General features: G+C 38.2%; 3 protein-coding genes and 1 pseudogene across 7 annotated transcripts; 2 read left to right on the plus strand and 2 right to left on the minus strand.

Moving 5' to 3' along the window:
* Positions 1 to 12: 12 nt before the first annotated feature.
* On the plus strand, positions 13 to 2,582 carry LOC103329834 (phosphoenolpyruvate/phosphate translocator 2, chloroplastic). Of its 4 annotated transcripts, none has more exons than XM_016793744.2 (9): positions 13 to 603; positions 749 to 871; positions 1,007 to 1,164; positions 1,267 to 1,352; positions 1,441 to 1,522; positions 1,688 to 1,807; positions 1,939 to 2,016; positions 2,113 to 2,242; positions 2,346 to 2,582. In XM_016793744.2, exons 3-9 carry the CDS (start codon positions 1,111 to 1,113, stop codon positions 2,414 to 2,416), a joined length of 621 nt encoding a protein of 206 aa, XP_016649230.2. In that variant the 5' UTR covers positions 13 to 603; positions 749 to 871; positions 1,007 to 1,110; the 3' UTR covers positions 2,417 to 2,582. The 4 variants fall into 4 exon arrangements, with proteins under 4 accessions (XP_016649230.2, XP_008230576.2, XP_088906113.1 ...); XM_008232354.3 differs by having other exon boundaries at positions 169 to 603; positions 1,007 to 1,158; XM_089049987.1 differs by having other exon boundaries at positions 462 to 603; positions 774 to 871.
* Positions 2,583 to 3,298: 716 nt separating this feature from the next.
* Positions 3,299 to 6,769, minus strand: LOC103330169 (uncharacterized). The gene is made up of 3 exons (XM_089050485.1): positions 5,988 to 6,769; positions 5,717 to 5,843; positions 3,299 to 4,027 (listed from the first exon to the last, which is right to left on the minus strand). Exons 1-3 carry the CDS (start codon positions 6,767 to 6,769, stop codon positions 3,326 to 3,328), a joined length of 1,611 nt encoding a protein of 536 aa, XP_088906611.1. The 3' UTR covers positions 3,299 to 3,325.
* A 2,363-nt stretch (positions 6,770 to 9,132) lies between these two features.
* LOC103329835 (DEAD box RNA helicase family protein) lies at positions 9,133 to 14,701 on the minus strand. The gene is made up of 9 exons (XM_008232355.3): positions 14,561 to 14,701; positions 13,668 to 13,999; positions 13,221 to 13,373; positions 12,628 to 12,696; positions 11,829 to 12,098; positions 11,388 to 11,738; positions 10,893 to 11,170; positions 10,371 to 10,712; positions 9,133 to 9,788 (listed from the first exon to the last, which is right to left on the minus strand). The coding sequence occupies exons 2-9, from the start codon at positions 13,980 to 13,982 to the stop codon at positions 9,500 to 9,502; spliced, it is 2,067 nt and encodes a 688-aa protein (XP_008230577.2). The 5' UTR covers positions 13,983 to 13,999; positions 14,561 to 14,701; the 3' UTR covers positions 9,133 to 9,499.
* LOC103330170 (peroxidase 72-like) lies at positions 14,605 to 16,090 on the plus strand (annotated as a pseudogene). The gene is made up of 4 exons (XR_016126122.1): positions 14,605 to 14,711; positions 14,966 to 15,167; positions 15,237 to 15,433; positions 15,564 to 16,090. The product of XR_016126122.1 is annotated as a peroxidase 72-like (transcript).
* Positions 16,091 to 16,801: the final 711 nt, after the last annotated feature.

The following is a 16,801-nucleotide window of genomic DNA, read 5'->3' on the forward strand; positions in this document are numbered from 1 at the left end:
CTAATTTCACTCATTCTGGGCCAAAGCCAAGCGCTTGTGTTTTTTTTTAATATCAAATTGTGTTATTCAAGTTTACAGTCGGATTAAGCAACCACAATCCAAAAATGAATTAACACGAAACCGGAAAGAAACGCAGTCATCTTTCAGTTTTGTATTCATGCAACGTTTAAACACTTAAGTTCTCCCTCTCTTGCTTGCTTTCCAATCCCACAAACTAAGATGATGCAGGGCACTGCGCTTGCTCTGTCTCCTTCCACCTCATTTCTCAAACCTCCGTGTCGAAACTCTATCCCTAAACCCTCTCAACTTTCGGCCTCAACGTCTTTGATACAACTTGACAATCTCACTTGTGTCCGTAGGCTCTCATGGCAAACACATTTTTACACATTTTCTTCTTCATCTTCTTCTTTTCCGAGCTTCAATAAAATCTCTGCTTCCTTCCTTTTCTTGAGTGGAAGATATGATAATTTGAAGGTCAGGGCTGCTCCCGAGAGTGCTGAAGAGGCTTCGAATCCGAGGGGGATGGTTAAGACTTTGCAGCTTGGTGCTTTGTTTGGAATTTGGTACCTTTTGAATATTTACTTCAACATCTACAACAAACAGGTTCACTGCCCATTGCTCTACCTTTATATATATGTTCTCTCATTTCTGAATTGCTTTTTCTTGTTTAAAAAGAATGGTGTAAGATTATCATTGATTTTGGCCTAAATAAGAAAGCTAGAACTTAAAGGCCAGAGCTTGTTCATAGGTTCTGAAAGTCTATCCGTTTCCAGCAACGATGACGGCGTTTCAGTTTGGCTGCGGGACTGTGATGATTTCGTTGATGTGGGCTTTTAACCTCTACCCCAGGCCAAACATCACTCGCTCACAGGTACCTACTTATTGCTTCCTTCTTGCCACAAAATAAAATTTGTTTACCTTGTTTGTTTGTTTACTTTTGCTTAAATTTGTTGCATGATTTATATAATTTTGTTCCTTGTGCTTAATCAATTGACTTGGATTGCAGCTTGGAGCAATTGTACCGCTGGCTGTGGCACACACAATGGGCACCTATTGACTAACATCAGTCTTGGGAAAGTTGCCGTTTCCTTCACTCACACAATCAAAGCCATGGAGCCCTTCTTCACGGTCCTGTTCTCTGCCCTCTTACTTGCAGAGGTAGGGGTAAGTTTTTGTCCCCGCAATCAGTGAAAGGCGGTGTTGTTGATGTAAAGAAGTTATTTGATTTTCAGTTTATTGATCATGCTGATTGCTCTGTGCACACAGAGGCCGACTGTCTGGGTGGTTTCTTCTCTTGTGCCAATTGTAGGTGGAGTGGCATTGGCATCCTTCACCGAGGCCTCTTTTAATTGGTAACAAAAGTCCTTTTACAAGCACATCCTTGCATTGCATTGGCTTGTTCTTACAAGTGCTTTATCTATTATTCCATTTCTGAAACAGGATTGGTTTCGGCAGCGCAATGGCCTCTAATCTTACTAACCAATCGCGTAATGTACTCAGCAAGAAGCTCATGGTCAAGGAGGTAAAATTAGTAACCACCAGCTGATGTGGATTTCTTTGTTTCATTCAGAGAATGCTTTGAAACCAAACATGGCTCCACCAGCTAATGCCATTATTATGTTATATATATGATCGTATGGAAGATGATATAATAATTTATGAAATAGAATTTTGATTCCTAATTCAGGAATCTTTGGACAATATCAATCTCTTCTCAGTGATAACTATCATTTCCTTCATCCTGTTGGTTCCTTCGGCGATTCTCTTGGAAGGCGTTAAATTTACTCCTGCATACCTGCATTCAGCTGTGAGTACTTCTTACTTACTAATACCATCAGTTCTAAATAAGCAAAACAGCTTCCCTGCATGAAGCATGAAGCATGAAGCATTCATTCTTATATTTTATTGTAAGCATGTTGTTTATTACTTTAATTTCAGGCACGCCAAGGATTGAATATCAGAGAGTTATGCGTGAGATCTCTTCTGGCTGGGTTCTGCTTCCATACTTATCAGCAGGTGACACTTTTTCAGAGAGTTTGTTTGTTGTGACTTGTGATTGCTTAATTATTTGTATGTAATTAGTTAATGTGTTTTGTGGGGAAAGCAAAGCAGGTGTCTTATAAGATACTGGAGATGGTATCGCCGGTGACTCACTCAGTGGGGAACTGTGTGAAGCGTGTGGTGGTGATTGTCTCCTCAGTCATCTTCTTCCAAACACCCGTCTCGCCCATAAATTCTCTCGGTCAGTCACACTTTCCTTAATTATCAATACATTAATTGCCTGCTTAAGATTCATTTCTGTTCTAATCAATTTAACGACTGGCTTGGCTTCCATTGCATTGCAGGGACCGGTCTGGCTCTTGTTGGAGTCTTCTTGTATTCAAGAGCAAAGACAATAAAGCCAAAGCCCAATTAATCTTTGCATAAATTATACAAGTGTAATGATTGTATTAAGGAATAAAAAAGCAAAACGAAAATCATCAACTGTAAAGATCATTAGTTCTGTGTCATCATCATCATGTACTTGTATTGTATGCAAAAGATATATATATACATATATTGGAGGGATAAGTTTTAATGCAGACGTAAATGCTCTTAACCAATGTAAAGATCATTACTTCTCATCTGTCATCATTATGTACTTGTATTGTATGCAATATATGAGGGTTCTGGTTGCATCAATTTCTCCAATTGCTGAGGCTCATGAAAGTAAAACCCACAAATGCAGTGCAGATGGGTTTTCCATATGGGCCTTGCAGAGCACTTTGCACCAAAACGTCTAGCGAGGCCCACAAGGGTTTCTAAATTGGCAATGCCCAACATGCTTCTGAAGCGTTAAGCTCAACACATTTCCTTTTCTAATGCACTGCTTGTGATATTATATTATGTGGGGCTCTCTACCTTTGTTAGATATGTGGTATATAATGTGATATAAAAATATGGTAAGCTTAACATTCTATTTACGAGACTGCAAAAATGATTAGAAAGAATATAATTTCTAGCTAATATATATAAAACCTAGCTCCTTTATATAGTATAGACATAAATATAAATAATACTAAATTTGGACAAACACATATATAAAACTAATTAATTAAAGCTAAAATTGTTCCAAACTTTCCATATAAAAAGCTGAAAATACAAAGTCTGAAGTACGCTTTATCTAAGCACAACAACCTAAACATACAGAAACACAAACACATGATGTGATTCTCTTCTTCTTCTTTGTCCCTCTAGCCATGGCATTCTTATTCAACACCACCCATGTACCTGTCGATATTGTAAGTCGCTAGGCACACCCATACACAACACGAAAAGCTTTAGCCTAAAGCTTTCCTTGGCAAATCATCTCGAGCAAATCCATCTCCTTTTTGACATGGTCATCATCAGGGCCCTGCATCAGGCTCTTAACCTCCAACGCCAACGGCATCTCAGCCTCCATGCTGCTGCCCCGATATTCCTCAACCCCGGTTACCTGGTCAACCAAGAAAGATCCACCAAACCCATAACTTTCAAAATTGAACAAATTAGAAACAGAACCACCCATCTGACTGTACATATTATTGGACGTCTCATTACTGATATGATCAGGATGATAAGCTGTCAGGGCCCAGTTTGCGCTCTCGGCATTGTTTTGGTTGAAGTAAAAGCCCCTGGAGTGATCAGATGAGAGTCCGTTTCTCTGCTCGGTTGTTTCGGTCGTTTCGGTTGAAGCTGAAGAAATCTTAGGAGTAGTAGCAGAAGAAGAAGAAGAAGAAGAAGAAGAAGAAGAAAAAGCAGAAGAAGAAGAGACAACGCTCCTGATGTAGACCTGCAAGAGAGAGCTCTCGGGGGGATTAATGTTGTTGTTGGGGTCTTTGTTGGTTTTCTTCTTTGAGTTTTGCTTTCTCTTTGTTGCGTTCCAATGATTCTTGATCGTGTTTTCGGTCCTCCCCGGCAGCATCTTCGCAATTTCCGCCCATTTGTTCCCGATTTGCTTATGGGCTTCGATTAGTATTTTGTCTTCTTCTTCGCTCCACATATCTTTCTGCAAATTTGCATGCACGCAGTAAGTGTACATGTGATCACCATATATATATATATATAACTCAAAAGCTCATTTGATCATGCATAGTTTGACCTGTTCAGTACAAAACAATGCTCGTATTTCATCGTCCTAGGGTTTTATATCTATATATATGCAGCCATTTTTAACTAGGTCAAGTACTCATGATGAAAGTGTCACCTTATAGTTCAATAACCTCAAAAGCAGCCAAGTAGAGATGAAAAAGGGTCAATTCTGTTTTAGTTAGTCTGATTCAATAATTTGTTAACTTATGGCATGTTTGATAACCATTTCAATTTTAGTTTTCATTTTTCATTTTTTATGCTAGAATATAGAAGAAAAAGATAGAGAGAATGGGAGTGAGAATGAGAGTGGAGATGAGATTGAGAGACGGAAGGGAGGAGTAGCAAAAGTGAAAACAAAATTTAAAAACTAAAATATATTTGAAATTGTTTTCACTTTTGTTACTCCTCCCTCTCATCCTCCCATCTCATCCTCTCTCTCAATTTCATCATCACTTCCATTCTTCCTCTCAATTTCCTCTATACTCTAGCACAAAAAATAAAAACTAAAAATTAAAATTGAATGGGTCCTTAGTAAATAAAAAATAAATCAATTTATACCAACTCAACCATGATAATAAGTATAGTAATATATAAATGAAAAGGTAAATTAAGTTTTTACATGTAATCAAACTTTATATAACTAAATTATTTTACTTATCTATATACAAGAACAGAACAACACCAAATCTCATATTAACTAAATAATTTTGGTTCTCTAAATAAATTTGACTTTAACCCAACTTTGGTAATAAATTCTATGCTAAAAGATATGGATGATAATTTGACATTTTTAGCCATCCAAATTTAAATAAATTCGGATTCGAATTCGGATTCAGATTCTTTTATACTTAACCTTGACAAGGGTAGTTTTGAAAATTCATGATATATATCTATATTTGCTTAATTATTACGAATTAAAATCCTGTGATCTAACCTGGCACTGGTCGAAACGCATGATATCGACAAATATCGGACCTTGTGGCCTAGCTAGATTCTATATGTTTGGGGGGGCCAATAGCTGAAAAGTTTATGAATTTACACACAGATCTTCAGGTTTATATGACACTTCAAAGGAGTTTATGGGACTTTAGGGGGCCACAACCATTTCAGGCCTATATGTGCCTCTACCCCAGATCGGATAGTGCTTTGTCAATATGCTTTACAAAATATGTAAACAGAGAAATGACAATGACAAAATAAGACAATGTAAGAGTGTATATTTCACGACATGCGTCAAAAAAATAAATTTATCATAATTTCTAATAAATATATAACCAAATATGCGCGAAACCATATATGTATATAGCTATATGCATATATGTGTCTATATACATTAATATAATTATGAACCCAGCGAATGCCTAAATTGAGAATTTGCAAATGTCAGCTATTAGATTAGTCTAATAGTGAAAGAGGTCTTAAGTTCGAATCTCCGCTCTCACAATAATAATATAATATAGTGATGACTTAATAGTACCTATTAGAACAAAATGTAAATGAAAAATAAAAGGCTCTATAGTGAAATTAAGCTAGAGGTATGCTTGTATCTAGTTATGTTAATGGATTTGGATATGTAGTGAAGAATTAAGGGGAAAAGGATATAAACCCTAATGTCAGGCCGCAGATGGTTGTGCCATCTTTCTCTACATTGCTTTCCCACTCTCCCACTCAGCATCTTAGCAATTTGAGACCACTTCTTAATGCCAAACCTCCCAACCAATTGCACCAAAAGTCTGCAAATAGAGATTTAATTGCATTACCATTCATCACATAAAATTACAGAAACATCAAAATTAAAAAATTCAACACCGATCAACCTATAGCTATATCGTACAAAATTACAAATTCAGATAGAGCAAGAAAAAATAAATCTCTACCTGTCTTCTTGAGGGGTCCATTGGCCTTTGATGATGGAGGGTTTCTTTTGCAGTACCTTACTACTGGTGGGTCTTCTCATACACAACCTCTTGGTCTTCTTCTGATCAGCTGAGAGTCTCTTGCAAAACTCAATCTCTGTGCTGCTGCTGCTATTGCATGTGACTTCATCTGAAGGCAAACTTATGGCCATAGCCGATGATGATCCGAATTCTCCAAAATTGATCAACGGCGGAAGCTGTATGCAGCTTTGTGGGCCCATCTGCGCCTGGTCATCTGGAATTTCCTGACCATCCAGATGATGATGATGATGAGCACCCCAGTAGGACCCCCTAGCACCATGAAAGTCGATACCATCAGGTGCTAGAGGAACAGCCACAAAATCATGAGGATTTGTGTCGTAATAAATCCCACTGAAGGGGTTTGATGAAGACCCCTCAATGGTAGAGAAATGATTGATATGATCAGAACTGGTTTTGAAGTCATCATGAGAATGAGAATTCAGATTCAAATGGGACCCGTGAAGCGGTTGATGATGATGGTGATGATGAAGATGAAGATGCTGATGATGAGGATCAAAATGAGGAACCAGGGAAGAAAACAAAGGCTTGCAATTGGGTGGTGGTGGGGAAGAAGAAGAGAGTTGTGGGCGTAGGGAATTAATCCCATTGTTGGTGTTGGGAGGATGCTCTGGTTTCAATTTCATAGGGGTTGAAGAATCAGAGAAAAGGCTTGAATGGAAAGGAAAATTATCTAATTCTTTCAAGTTTGTTTCCAACTCCATGCAGTGGAGAGAGAGAGAGAGAGACTAGAGAGAGAGTCTAAAGAGAAACAAAAGCTCAAGAAAGGAAGGCTGGTTTAATGTTGTGCTGTAAATGGGGGGTGCGTTTTCCTCTATGTAGTTTTTTATGAGTGAGGTCCGAGTCTGAGAGCAAGGTACACGTAGGGCCCAATCTAGCCATCCAAGGGCTCATGTTTCTTCCCTTCAGTGACTGTTCAGCTTCTTTAACATTGCTTTTTCTCTAATTGTTGAAGCAAAAACTAAAATAAAAATATTTTTACAACAATGAAACATATGCAAAATAATCATTAGGTCGTTAGGAAAATTCTCAGACAGGGTTTCGCGACACGTGGCAGACATGTACCGCGCCTTCGTTATGTTTTAGGGCCCCCTATGTCTTATGGCGTGACATTACCCTTGTATTGTATTTTTTTCACGAAACGCAGCGCTTCAGCCAACGGTGGATTGGATGCATGCACTTTGGCTGGGACAAGCAAAGTAACAAGGAAGACCTGAGATGGGCCTCACATTATTTCTTTGCATTTCCAACTAGAAAAAACAAATTTACAGCTCCTTTTCAAATAATTTTAGCTTTAAAAGCTGCATCTTCTTAATTATGAAAAGAGTCAAGCTAGCTAGGAATTAACAACTCTCAATTTCATTTGTAGCAGAAAAAAACTCTCAATTTCATTGAGGAAAAAAACCTATTAATTAAATTCATTTAAAAATAATTATTTTGGCCAACATAGTCTAGTCCAATTACTTACATACATGATGAAAAAGGTCTTGATTTGCATATCTGAGGTCTCATGTTCGAATCCACACGGCATCATAGTTGTGTGTATCTGTATGAAATCCTCCAACCCTTTAGTTTAGACTATTGTTTGTTTGTACTATAAAAAATAATAATATTATTATTATTTTACTATGATTTTTTTTTTCAAGGTTATCAAATTTCGTCTCAGTCAAACTTATCTACCAGTCCAACTCAGGTAAGTCCCAGTTATTAATTATGGTGCATGAATAAGGCCTGCCAAAAATGTAAAATACAAAGAAATATCAATTTTAACTATTGTTATATTTTTCTCTTTGCCTTGGTTAAACGATGTTTTTTATCTTTAATGGAAAGTGTGATGCATGTTGTAAGGTTCAAGTATTGAATCTCATAATTACAGACCTCCAAATCCTACTTACCATTTTAATTAAAAATAGAATTTTTTTTTTTATTTTTAAAAAAAAAACCTTCAAAATGAAGGATTAGGGCAATGAAGTAATTATGCAGATGGGTTTTGTAACCATATATTTTGTCCATTTTTGGAAAGGAGGTTAACACCTGGATTGGATTTGTCTCAACTCAAGCCATGCATGACTGATGAGGTGTATGTGTCCAATTAAGGAAATGCATCTTTTCTGTAACTGAACTTTTAATGCATCCTAAATTGGCATCTAATTGAATGGATATCTATTTATTTTCATAATAATAATTAAGGTCTTGCCAAATTTTGCTTTGGATTTTAAATTTTGTTCAGTTACAGCACAATATACCTCTTGGTTAAAGCCAATTACTCTAGCAAAATAAATCTCAATTTGACTATTTTTTTTTCTTAATCTATTTGACTATTTCCACTCCACTCTTCTAAATTATTGGATAGTAAGTCAGTCACATGTAGCAGAAACACTTGTATGAAACGGAGATAACATTGTTTTTCCATACCTAACTAATCACAGACTGCCACGTGGAAAAGTTATCACGTGTGGCATAACATGTTTGGCCTAGAATAACAAAATAGTGTTATTCCCGTTTTATGTAAGTGTTTCTCCACATGTAGGACTAAATTTAGGGAAGCGCTCTGTTTTAGCAAAATTGAATATTAGTTTTAATGTGCTTTACTTTCAGTAAAAGGCTTAATCAATAATAATTAATTATATATAAAAAAGTCAAAATACATTAGATTTATTTTCGTTGTGGTAAATTGATGACAAACAAGAGGCCCTAGATTCAGTACCTTTTGTCTCTTTAACCGCTGAAATAGATAAAGCAAATATTTTACCTTCCACCTGAAATTTCGAAGCTTTTTGTATTTGTTTATCATTTTATTAAGAAAATATAATTAGCAAAAGACGAAATATTTAATACATGGCTTGGTTTGCATGAGCCCAGTTTAGTTGAAGATTTGAGACTTAGAAATCTTAATCAAACCCAACGAGCCTATCCCAACCCAACCCATTGCAGGCTGCTACTTGGTCACGGACCTTATAACTGCTGTCCACGTGGCAATCAATATCTAGTATCCTACGGCTGAGAAGTGATGGAACAAACACATCAACCACAACAAACAATAACGGATCAGAATCAGATCATAAACTAGCTGATAAATAATCACTATATAAAACTGCATGTCATAGAACTACAAGTTGATTACATTTATAAATATTTGGCTAACAAGTGCTACATCTTCTTTTGTGCCCTTTCTTTTCTACCCAAAAATTAACACAAACAAAAATGGAGACCAGGAGACAAGAGGTTCGTTCAGCAAGGGATGAAGAGGTTTAACATCAAGAGTTTTTAGCCCACCTCAAAATCAAAAATCAAAAATCAAAAGTCAAAAGTCAAACTGTTCCATCCTGGTTGCGCTTTGTAAAGCTTGCCCCTACAGAACACTGCCGAAACACCAAAAAAAAGAGGACAGCCAGCAGCAGAGCATATGTTCCCCCACTATAGGATAGCTGAAGTTATGCATTTGCAATATGATACCCACCCTCCTCTTCTTGAGGTATCATACCTTCCTCAGCTTCATCCACCCCACCACCATACGGGAGTGAGCGTGGAGGTGGCGGCGATGACCGTTCACGTTCCATCATTGCTTTGTGAAAACTCCACCCTGCAGAGCCTCCACCTGTAGGCACAGCCTTGTCGAACCTCTCAAGACTACGACTACGGCTGCGGTTAGAGCCTCTATGTCCTGACCCCTTCTCAGGGCTTCGGCCTCTATCATACCCATTGTTGTGACCACGGTCATACCTGTCCCATACAACAAAATGCATTCCAACCGTCACTCCTCAAAGCACATTTGACACCACAAGACATCAAAGTTTAATTACATATGATAAACCAGCCTGAATAGTATTGATTATTGAAAACTTTAATTTTGTACTTGTTTATGTGCCTAAAAGTTCCACAACTCTTTCATGCAAAGATTATATCAATTATTTACAACCAAAGCAAAAAGTTTAGCCAAATAATTCAATCCACTTTGGGGAACAATCAGATCCACAATAATCTACATATATAAAGCAAAAGGCAAAGAATGGTAAAACATTCAAAATGCCAGAAAATGCCCTTGGTTAATTCAAACATTAAGAATTGAAATTATTAATTAAATGAGGATAATATGGTAAATTCACATTTTTTAAATATTTTAAAAAATAAAAATAAACATAAAATCAAATAATAGGTCCCACTTTTATGGAACATAACTACCCATGTTATCTTTTCTTCATTCTAAAAATAAAATAAAAAATAAAACCAATTGGCACATGCGTGAGCATGTGCCAAGGGGCTAGTACACATAAAATAAAAGCATCAATGAAAATAGTCTCGTACCTGCCAGAAGAGGGAGTAAATCCCCATCCGCCTCCCCTCCCACCATCCCTTCCACCATAACTTGAATCATTTCGTCCACCACGACCCCCATCACGGCCACCAGATCCAGAACCCCAACGTCTGAACCTGTTCATCCCACCACCACGGGTAGCCATCTCACGAATTTCTGGGGGGACACGCTGATTTGCCCCTTCCAAAACTTTGATGAGATCTGATGCATACTTTGAATCCTGATCACCGAAGAATGTGTAAGCCAGCCCAGTGGCACCAGCTCTTCCAGTTCTCCCAATTCTGTGAACATAATCCTCCACTCCAGTGGGGAAGTCGTAGTTGATAACCACCCTGTGACAAAAAGAACACTGCAATCTTAACCACCAATTTTATACGAATCTTAAGCAGGTATGGAATGCATGGTAGAAGCACCAGATTATCTGAAATAATTGTTTGGCCAGACAACCATCCACAGATCCACAATTCTAACATAAGTACAGATATATGACTATAAGCTGGGCAGTGCGAAACCTTATGTCCTTGATGTCCAATCCTCGAGCTGCAACATCAGTTGCTACAAGAATTGGAGTCCTTCCAGAGCGAAATTGATTCAACACGTAGTCCCTCTCACTCTGAGATTTGTCACCATGAATTGCAGCAGCTCCAAACTGGCGGGTTAGGTTGCGAGAAAGTTGATCGCACATCTTCTTGGTTGAACAAAAGATTATTATTTTGGATCCTGGCTCTTGAGATCGCAATATTTGCTCCAGTCGCCTGTGTTTCTCCATTGGGGCGAGTACTTCAATATACTGTAAGACACAATATTTTTTTGGTAAAGCTGTAAGACAATATTTAAAGACTACATAAAACACAAACTCATTGATGCAGGGGATCAAATATGTAAAAGAATTTAAGTGATCATTCTGATCACCTAGAGTGATATTCTAACAAGTAAGAAAACATGTATTGATAAGTCAACTAATAGCTATAGACTTTAGTACAGCCAGCACAGATAGAGTATAATACCTGTGTGATGGATTTATTCGCAACCAGTTCATCAACATTGCCAATGTTAACCTGAACAGGATTGACCAGCAGATCTGCTGCAATCTTGCGAACCTCCTTCGGCCAAGTTGCTGTATACATTAGGGTCTGGCGTCGAGCAGGTACCTCATTCACAATCTTCCTTATTTGAGGTTCAAAACCCATGTCCAGCATACGGTCAGCCTCATCCAACACTAAGTACGAAACTTGATGGAGGCTGATTCTCTTCATTTCAAGAATATCATTCAAGCGGCCAGGAGTGGCAACCACAACATCGGCTCCTCGGTCAATATCTCTCAACTGTGGACCTTTTGGAGCTCCTCCATACAAACACTAGAAACAAAACAAAAGAATCATTTAAAAAGAAAAGACAACGACTGGAATATTACAGTGGAGTTGCAAAAAGGACCAGAAGTAACATACCACACAAGATATCCTCGAGGACTTCCCGAACTTCACTGCCTCATCTTGAATCTGCGTTGCCAGCTCCCTTGTTGGTGATAACACCAACACAGTGGGACCCATCTGAGGGTCATTACGGCTGCGCTTGAGATGGATGAATCCTGGAAGTAAATACCCCAAGGTCTTCCCTGAACCTGTTTTAGCAATGGCTACTATATCTCTACTTTGAAGAGCAACCGGCCAAGACTGTGCCTGAATTGGAGTTGGGGAAGAAAAACCTGCATTTTGTACCTGGAAAAAGCAAAAATTCCAGGAACCCCTATAAGCAGACGAACTTGCTTCAAGATTTGTGATTTGTTTTCTTTTTGGGCTAGAAGAGTGGAATGGCAGAAGAAGCAACACCCCCATTGCAGGCGACCAAAGCTTGCATCAGCAAGCTGGAGCAGGAGGAGGCCTCTTCTTTCATTCGGGCCGAGTGGCAGACTGAATCATGACCAACGGCAGTCCCAGCCACAAACTTGGGTGATTCGGAAAGCCCTTTCCAAAAATTGGTCCACCGTAAAAGGGCGCTCCAAATTAAATGCAAGCCCCCACAATGAGGGCAGCACAGCGTACGACATTAGCTCCTCCCAGGAGCAAATATCGCACCTGCGACAAAAAGTACAGATGGCAAAAGAATTAACATGAGTCTGAAACTCAACATTGGACCTCCAGCAATCACATAACTTTTCACAAAACACTCGGGGTTACTTACAGCAGCTAATGGCCAACAGTATTGCACAAAAAAGAAATACCAAAAAGGATAAAAATAACTCAATACCTCTCTAAGAATCTCGGATGGGAAGCCAGTAGCTTCAAATGAAGTGAAGGGTGGAGGCACATTATCACCCTAACAAATGAGGCCAATCAAAATAAAACAAAACATCATTCAGACATACAAGATAACCGTAAACAAAATCACAGCAGCTCTAAACAAACCAACTATCTTACGGAATCACAAATTTGTACCATATATATATATATATATATAGAGAGAGAGAGAGAGAGAGAGAGAGAGAGAAGTTGATAATAATAACAATTATAATATAGGAGTGCATGCATGTCAGCCTATAGATTTGTGTTTAGGAGGGAGAGAGAAAGAGAGAGAGAGAGAAGAGACAACATAACTCCATTGAAGAATCCTAATACGACATGAGAAGCCTCTATCATAGTGAAACACATGCAAGAAAAGTGTGCATTTTGCACCAAAATTCTTTATTTGAAGAATCAAACTAAACCAACAATTACTAATGGATAAAAGATAGAAGAAAAAATATCGCACCAAATAACAGAGTACTGCATAAAGCATCACAACCAAAGACCAATTTAAGTGTTATGATACCAAGCATATATAAGAAATTCATCTATACTCACAATAACAGATATTTCATGTCGACGACTATAAGCCTCAGCAGACAAACCAATTACAGTGTCTGATGATACGTTTCCTCTCAGAGAAGATCCTCCAAGTGCACTAAGTGTCCCATTCGTGGTATTATGAGAAGAAACTGTTGCACTTCTTGCACTCTAATTCATAAATAAGAACACCATATCAGTTCCCATATGAAAGCACTTACCAAGCAGGTTGCATGGAGCTGCAACAGTATTAAGAAGTCACCCAACAGCTCCTCTAAACACAACCCTAAACCAGTCCAAAACTTTCACGGAAAATATTTTGGTTCGCAACATGAAAACACAACAAAACATTCTACTAGCAATATGGGAAAACATATAAAGCTAAAGGTAACAACACAAATAACTGAATATTCGTCAAATCTGTATAGAAAATCTATCACCAGTACTAACAATATGGACATCTACCTGCTGATTTCTTGGTCCAGCGTCAAATTTTGACCCACCATTGCTGCCTCTGCCATACCTATCATCTCCCTCATCAGGACGACGTCCTTGTGAAGATTGTTGAACATGAACTGAAGAACTTATAGATTGTGCCGAAGACGGCTTTAATGGAGGAGCTGAGCCCGTAGGCCTGTCATATTGGGTAACATTAGTCTCGGGGTTCCAAAAGTAAAGATACCCAGTTTTACCATCAACCAATCCTCTCCATGGTTTGGGAAGAGTGGGGTCCTCCGGAGCATATCGAGGACCACTAGAGGCAGTTGCAGTGGCAGCCATGGCAATGGAACACTATCCTATAACATTACAAGGAAAAACGGAAAATACAAATGTTAGCAACAAATACAAACACAAAGCAAACAAATTAAGAAGAACAATATCTCCAATAATAAATCAATATATCGGACAAGTGACATGCATTATGTGAAATTACAACTAGAGGACATAATTAAACCCCAACATTTTGAGAAATAAATACAAGACATCGACAACCCAAAGTTATGAAGAACTTCATAATTATAAAGGCAGAAAATCCGTTCCCAATAGCAAAATGGAAAGGAAAAAAATTACATTTATGGAGTTGACCCCAACCCCGTTACGAGAAAATTAGAGCACATGAAATAAAACGAAACAAAAGCCAACAAAATTCTAAGTCTCCTAAAGGAACCCAAATAATCAAAGATGCAATTAAGGTCTAAACCTAGCGTTATCGGAGAAGCCCTAAGATAATCGGATATGCATAAAACCCTAGAACCAACTCAGACGAATCATGCATGCGACCTAAAAAGAATACAATGAGCACACAGAGATCTAAGAGATCTATAAAGAGGGAGTTAGGGAGACGCATAAAATCGGACCTGACGGCGTCGTTTCGGAAAGTAAGGGAGTGAGAAAAGCTGCGATGGGATCTGATGGCGTAACCCCCTGGCTCTCTGAAAGTGGAAAACTACGCTTCCGAAGGGTGAGAAGCGTAGAGAAAAGTGGGAAGCCAAGGAGACGAGCCAATAGGTTATTTATAGAAATATCGGGCAGAAAATTGGGTGTGTTATTTTGACCACGGTTAAATTTTTTTTTTTTTTTTATGGGCCTTTTATTTATTTACAGCGCCCGAAGAAAATATCAGGCTCGTTCGTTCGTTGGCACTTGGAACCTTCGGTGGGTGGGTGGGCGTTCGTCATATAATAATGCATCTCATTTGATAATAAAAAAAGTTATGTTAACATCTTATGACTGAGGTACTTAAAATCATGTTGCTAATTTTGAATATTGCAGGGTTGCGATGCATCAATTCTGTTGGACAGCAGCAAGAACATAATCACTGAGGAGAGGTCTGTCCCGAACCAGAATTCAGCTCGATGGTTCGAAGTAATCGATGAAATCAAGTCTGCATTAGAGAAAGAGTGCCCCAACACTGTGTCCTGTGCTGACATTATGGCTCTTGCTTGCTGCTAGAGACTCCACTGTGTTTGTAGGTGTTACATTTTTAGCTCTGTAAGTTGCATGGTGTAAGAACCTAAACCTAAATTCACATAGGCTGACTATGAATTGTTGCTGCATATTGCGGTCTGGAGGGCCAAACTGGGAGGTTCCACTAGGAAGAAGAGATTCAAGAGGAGCAAGTTTAAGTGGCTCCAACAACAACATTCCTGCTCCAAACAACACCTTCCAAACTATTCTCACCAAGTTCAAGAGGCAAAAGCTCAACATTGTTGATCTTGTGGCACTATCTGGTAACATTGCCAAAAAAACACAACATAGTTCTTCACTATTTACTAAAAATAAAAATGACCCAAAAAGCTAACATGCCCTGAGCTTTGTGTTTCTCAATCAGTTTTTTTATTTATTTCCATTGATATGCAGGAAGCCACACCATTGGAAATGCCAGATGCACCTCATTCAGGCAGAGGCTTTACAACCAGTCAGGCAATGGCTTAGCTGACTTCACCCTGACCAGAAATATGCCGCACGGTTGAGAACCAGGTGCCCAAGACCTGGTGGAGACCAAACCCTGTTTTTCTTGGGCTTTGTCAGCCCAACAAAGTTTGACAACAGCTACTTCAAGAACTTGTTGGCTTCCAAGGGCCTCCTGAACTCAGATGAAATTCTTATCACGAAGAGTCAAGTGACAAAGCAATTGGTTCAACAGTATGCTGAGAACACAGAGCTTTTCTTTGAGTAGTTTGCTAAGTCCATGGTTAAGATGGGAAATATTTCCCCACTTACAGGGTCAAGGGGAGAGATCAGAAAGAAATGCAGGAAGATCAACTCAATCAATCAGAATGCATGATTTCAGGGCCATAAAAGTTCATATGTAGTGTGTGTTTTTCTGCTTTTCCAAGTTATTTTTTCTCTCTTTCCAAAATAAATTCTGATTGTAAAGCTTGATGTGGCCATTATATTGTAGAGATCCAATGATGCAATATTAGTGCTTGTTGTGTTTTCATAGAACTTGTGCTATTTTTCATCTTCAATAATCTTTAAAAGCTTTGATTTTAGTTCACATCAACAATCTACACCTTCGTTTATTATTTATTTTTTGTAACGCATGCTAGAGAAACCACAAAGCTTGCTATTCACAAAGCCAAAGTTACTTTTAGTATTATCTCAAACACCTGAATTACTAAGAGAATCTTCAAAGTAGATGTAAAATTGTCACGTTATTTTGACTCATCTTAATGTTGTTTTCGAAACAACAACAAATTATGGACTCAAATTAGAGCTCAGAACCTAAACTTACAAAAGTTAAGTTTTACTATTTCTGAACTTATTAGGCATGTCAAACTACTCCTCTACCGTACGTATCTTATCATCTTTCTACGTACGTCATTTTATTGTACCTAATGAGGCTTTGGAGTTGGGACTAAGAATTGAGAGACATGAGGCCTACCCTTGATCATGATAATGCAGTCTGTCAAAAGATAGGAGAGAAGAGAAGTTGCTTTTTGCACAGATTCCTCAAGGCGTCCATTGGACAAACTTTCAAGGTTTTTATCTGTCATCAACATTCCATCAGTGATCCTATAATCATAAAAAAAATTCACGTTCCCATCCAGAAGAATTAAAATAATAATGGAGAAAAAAGTGAAGTTCTCGGAAGC

Source organism: Prunus mume, linkage group LG4 (genome assembly GCF_029339155.1).
Source record: "Prunus mume cultivar Tortuosa linkage group LG4, ASM2933915v1, whole genome shotgun sequence".
NCBI lineage: Eukaryota > Viridiplantae > Streptophyta > Magnoliopsida > Rosales > Rosaceae > Prunus > Prunus mume.

Excerpts from the sequence above, each read along its gene's own strand:
- LOC103330169 (XM_089050485.1), bottom strand. The coding sequence starts at position 6,769 with ATGGAGTTGGAAACAAACTTGAAAGAATTAGATAATTTTCCTTTCCAT. Across the intron at positions 5,844-5,987 it reads TGGACCCCTCAAGAAGACAG|ACTTTTGGTGCAATTGGTTG; the intron begins GTAGAGATTTAT and ends CTCTATTTGCAG. Across the intron at positions 4,028-5,716 it reads ATCTGCGGCCTGACATTAGG|AAAGATATGTGGAGCGAAGA; the intron begins GTTTATATCCTT and ends GCAAATTTGCAG.
- LOC103329835 (XM_008232355.3), bottom strand. The coding sequence starts at position 13,982 with ATGGCTGCCACTGCAACTGCCTCTAGTGGTCCTCGATATGCTCCGGAG. Across the intron at positions 12,697-13,220 it reads GACATGAAATATCTGTTATT|GGTGATAATGTGCCTCCACC; the intron begins GTGAGTATAGAT and ends CTCATTTGTTAG. Across the intron at positions 9,789-10,370 it reads TTTACTCCCTCTTCTGGCAG|GTATGACCGTGGTCACAACA; the intron begins GTACGAGACTAT and ends TGTATGGGACAG.
- LOC103329834 (XM_016793744.2), top strand. The coding sequence starts at position 1,111 with ATGGAGCCCTTCTTCACGGTCCTGTTCTCTGCCCTCTTACTTGCAGAG. Across the intron at positions 1,523-1,687 it reads AGAAGCTCATGGTCAAGGAG|GAATCTTTGGACAATATCAA; the intron begins GTAAAATTAGTA and ends TTCCTAATTCAG. Across the intron at positions 1,808-1,938 it reads CTGCATACCTGCATTCAGCT|GCACGCCAAGGATTGAATAT; the intron begins GTGAGTACTTCT and ends CTTTAATTTCAG.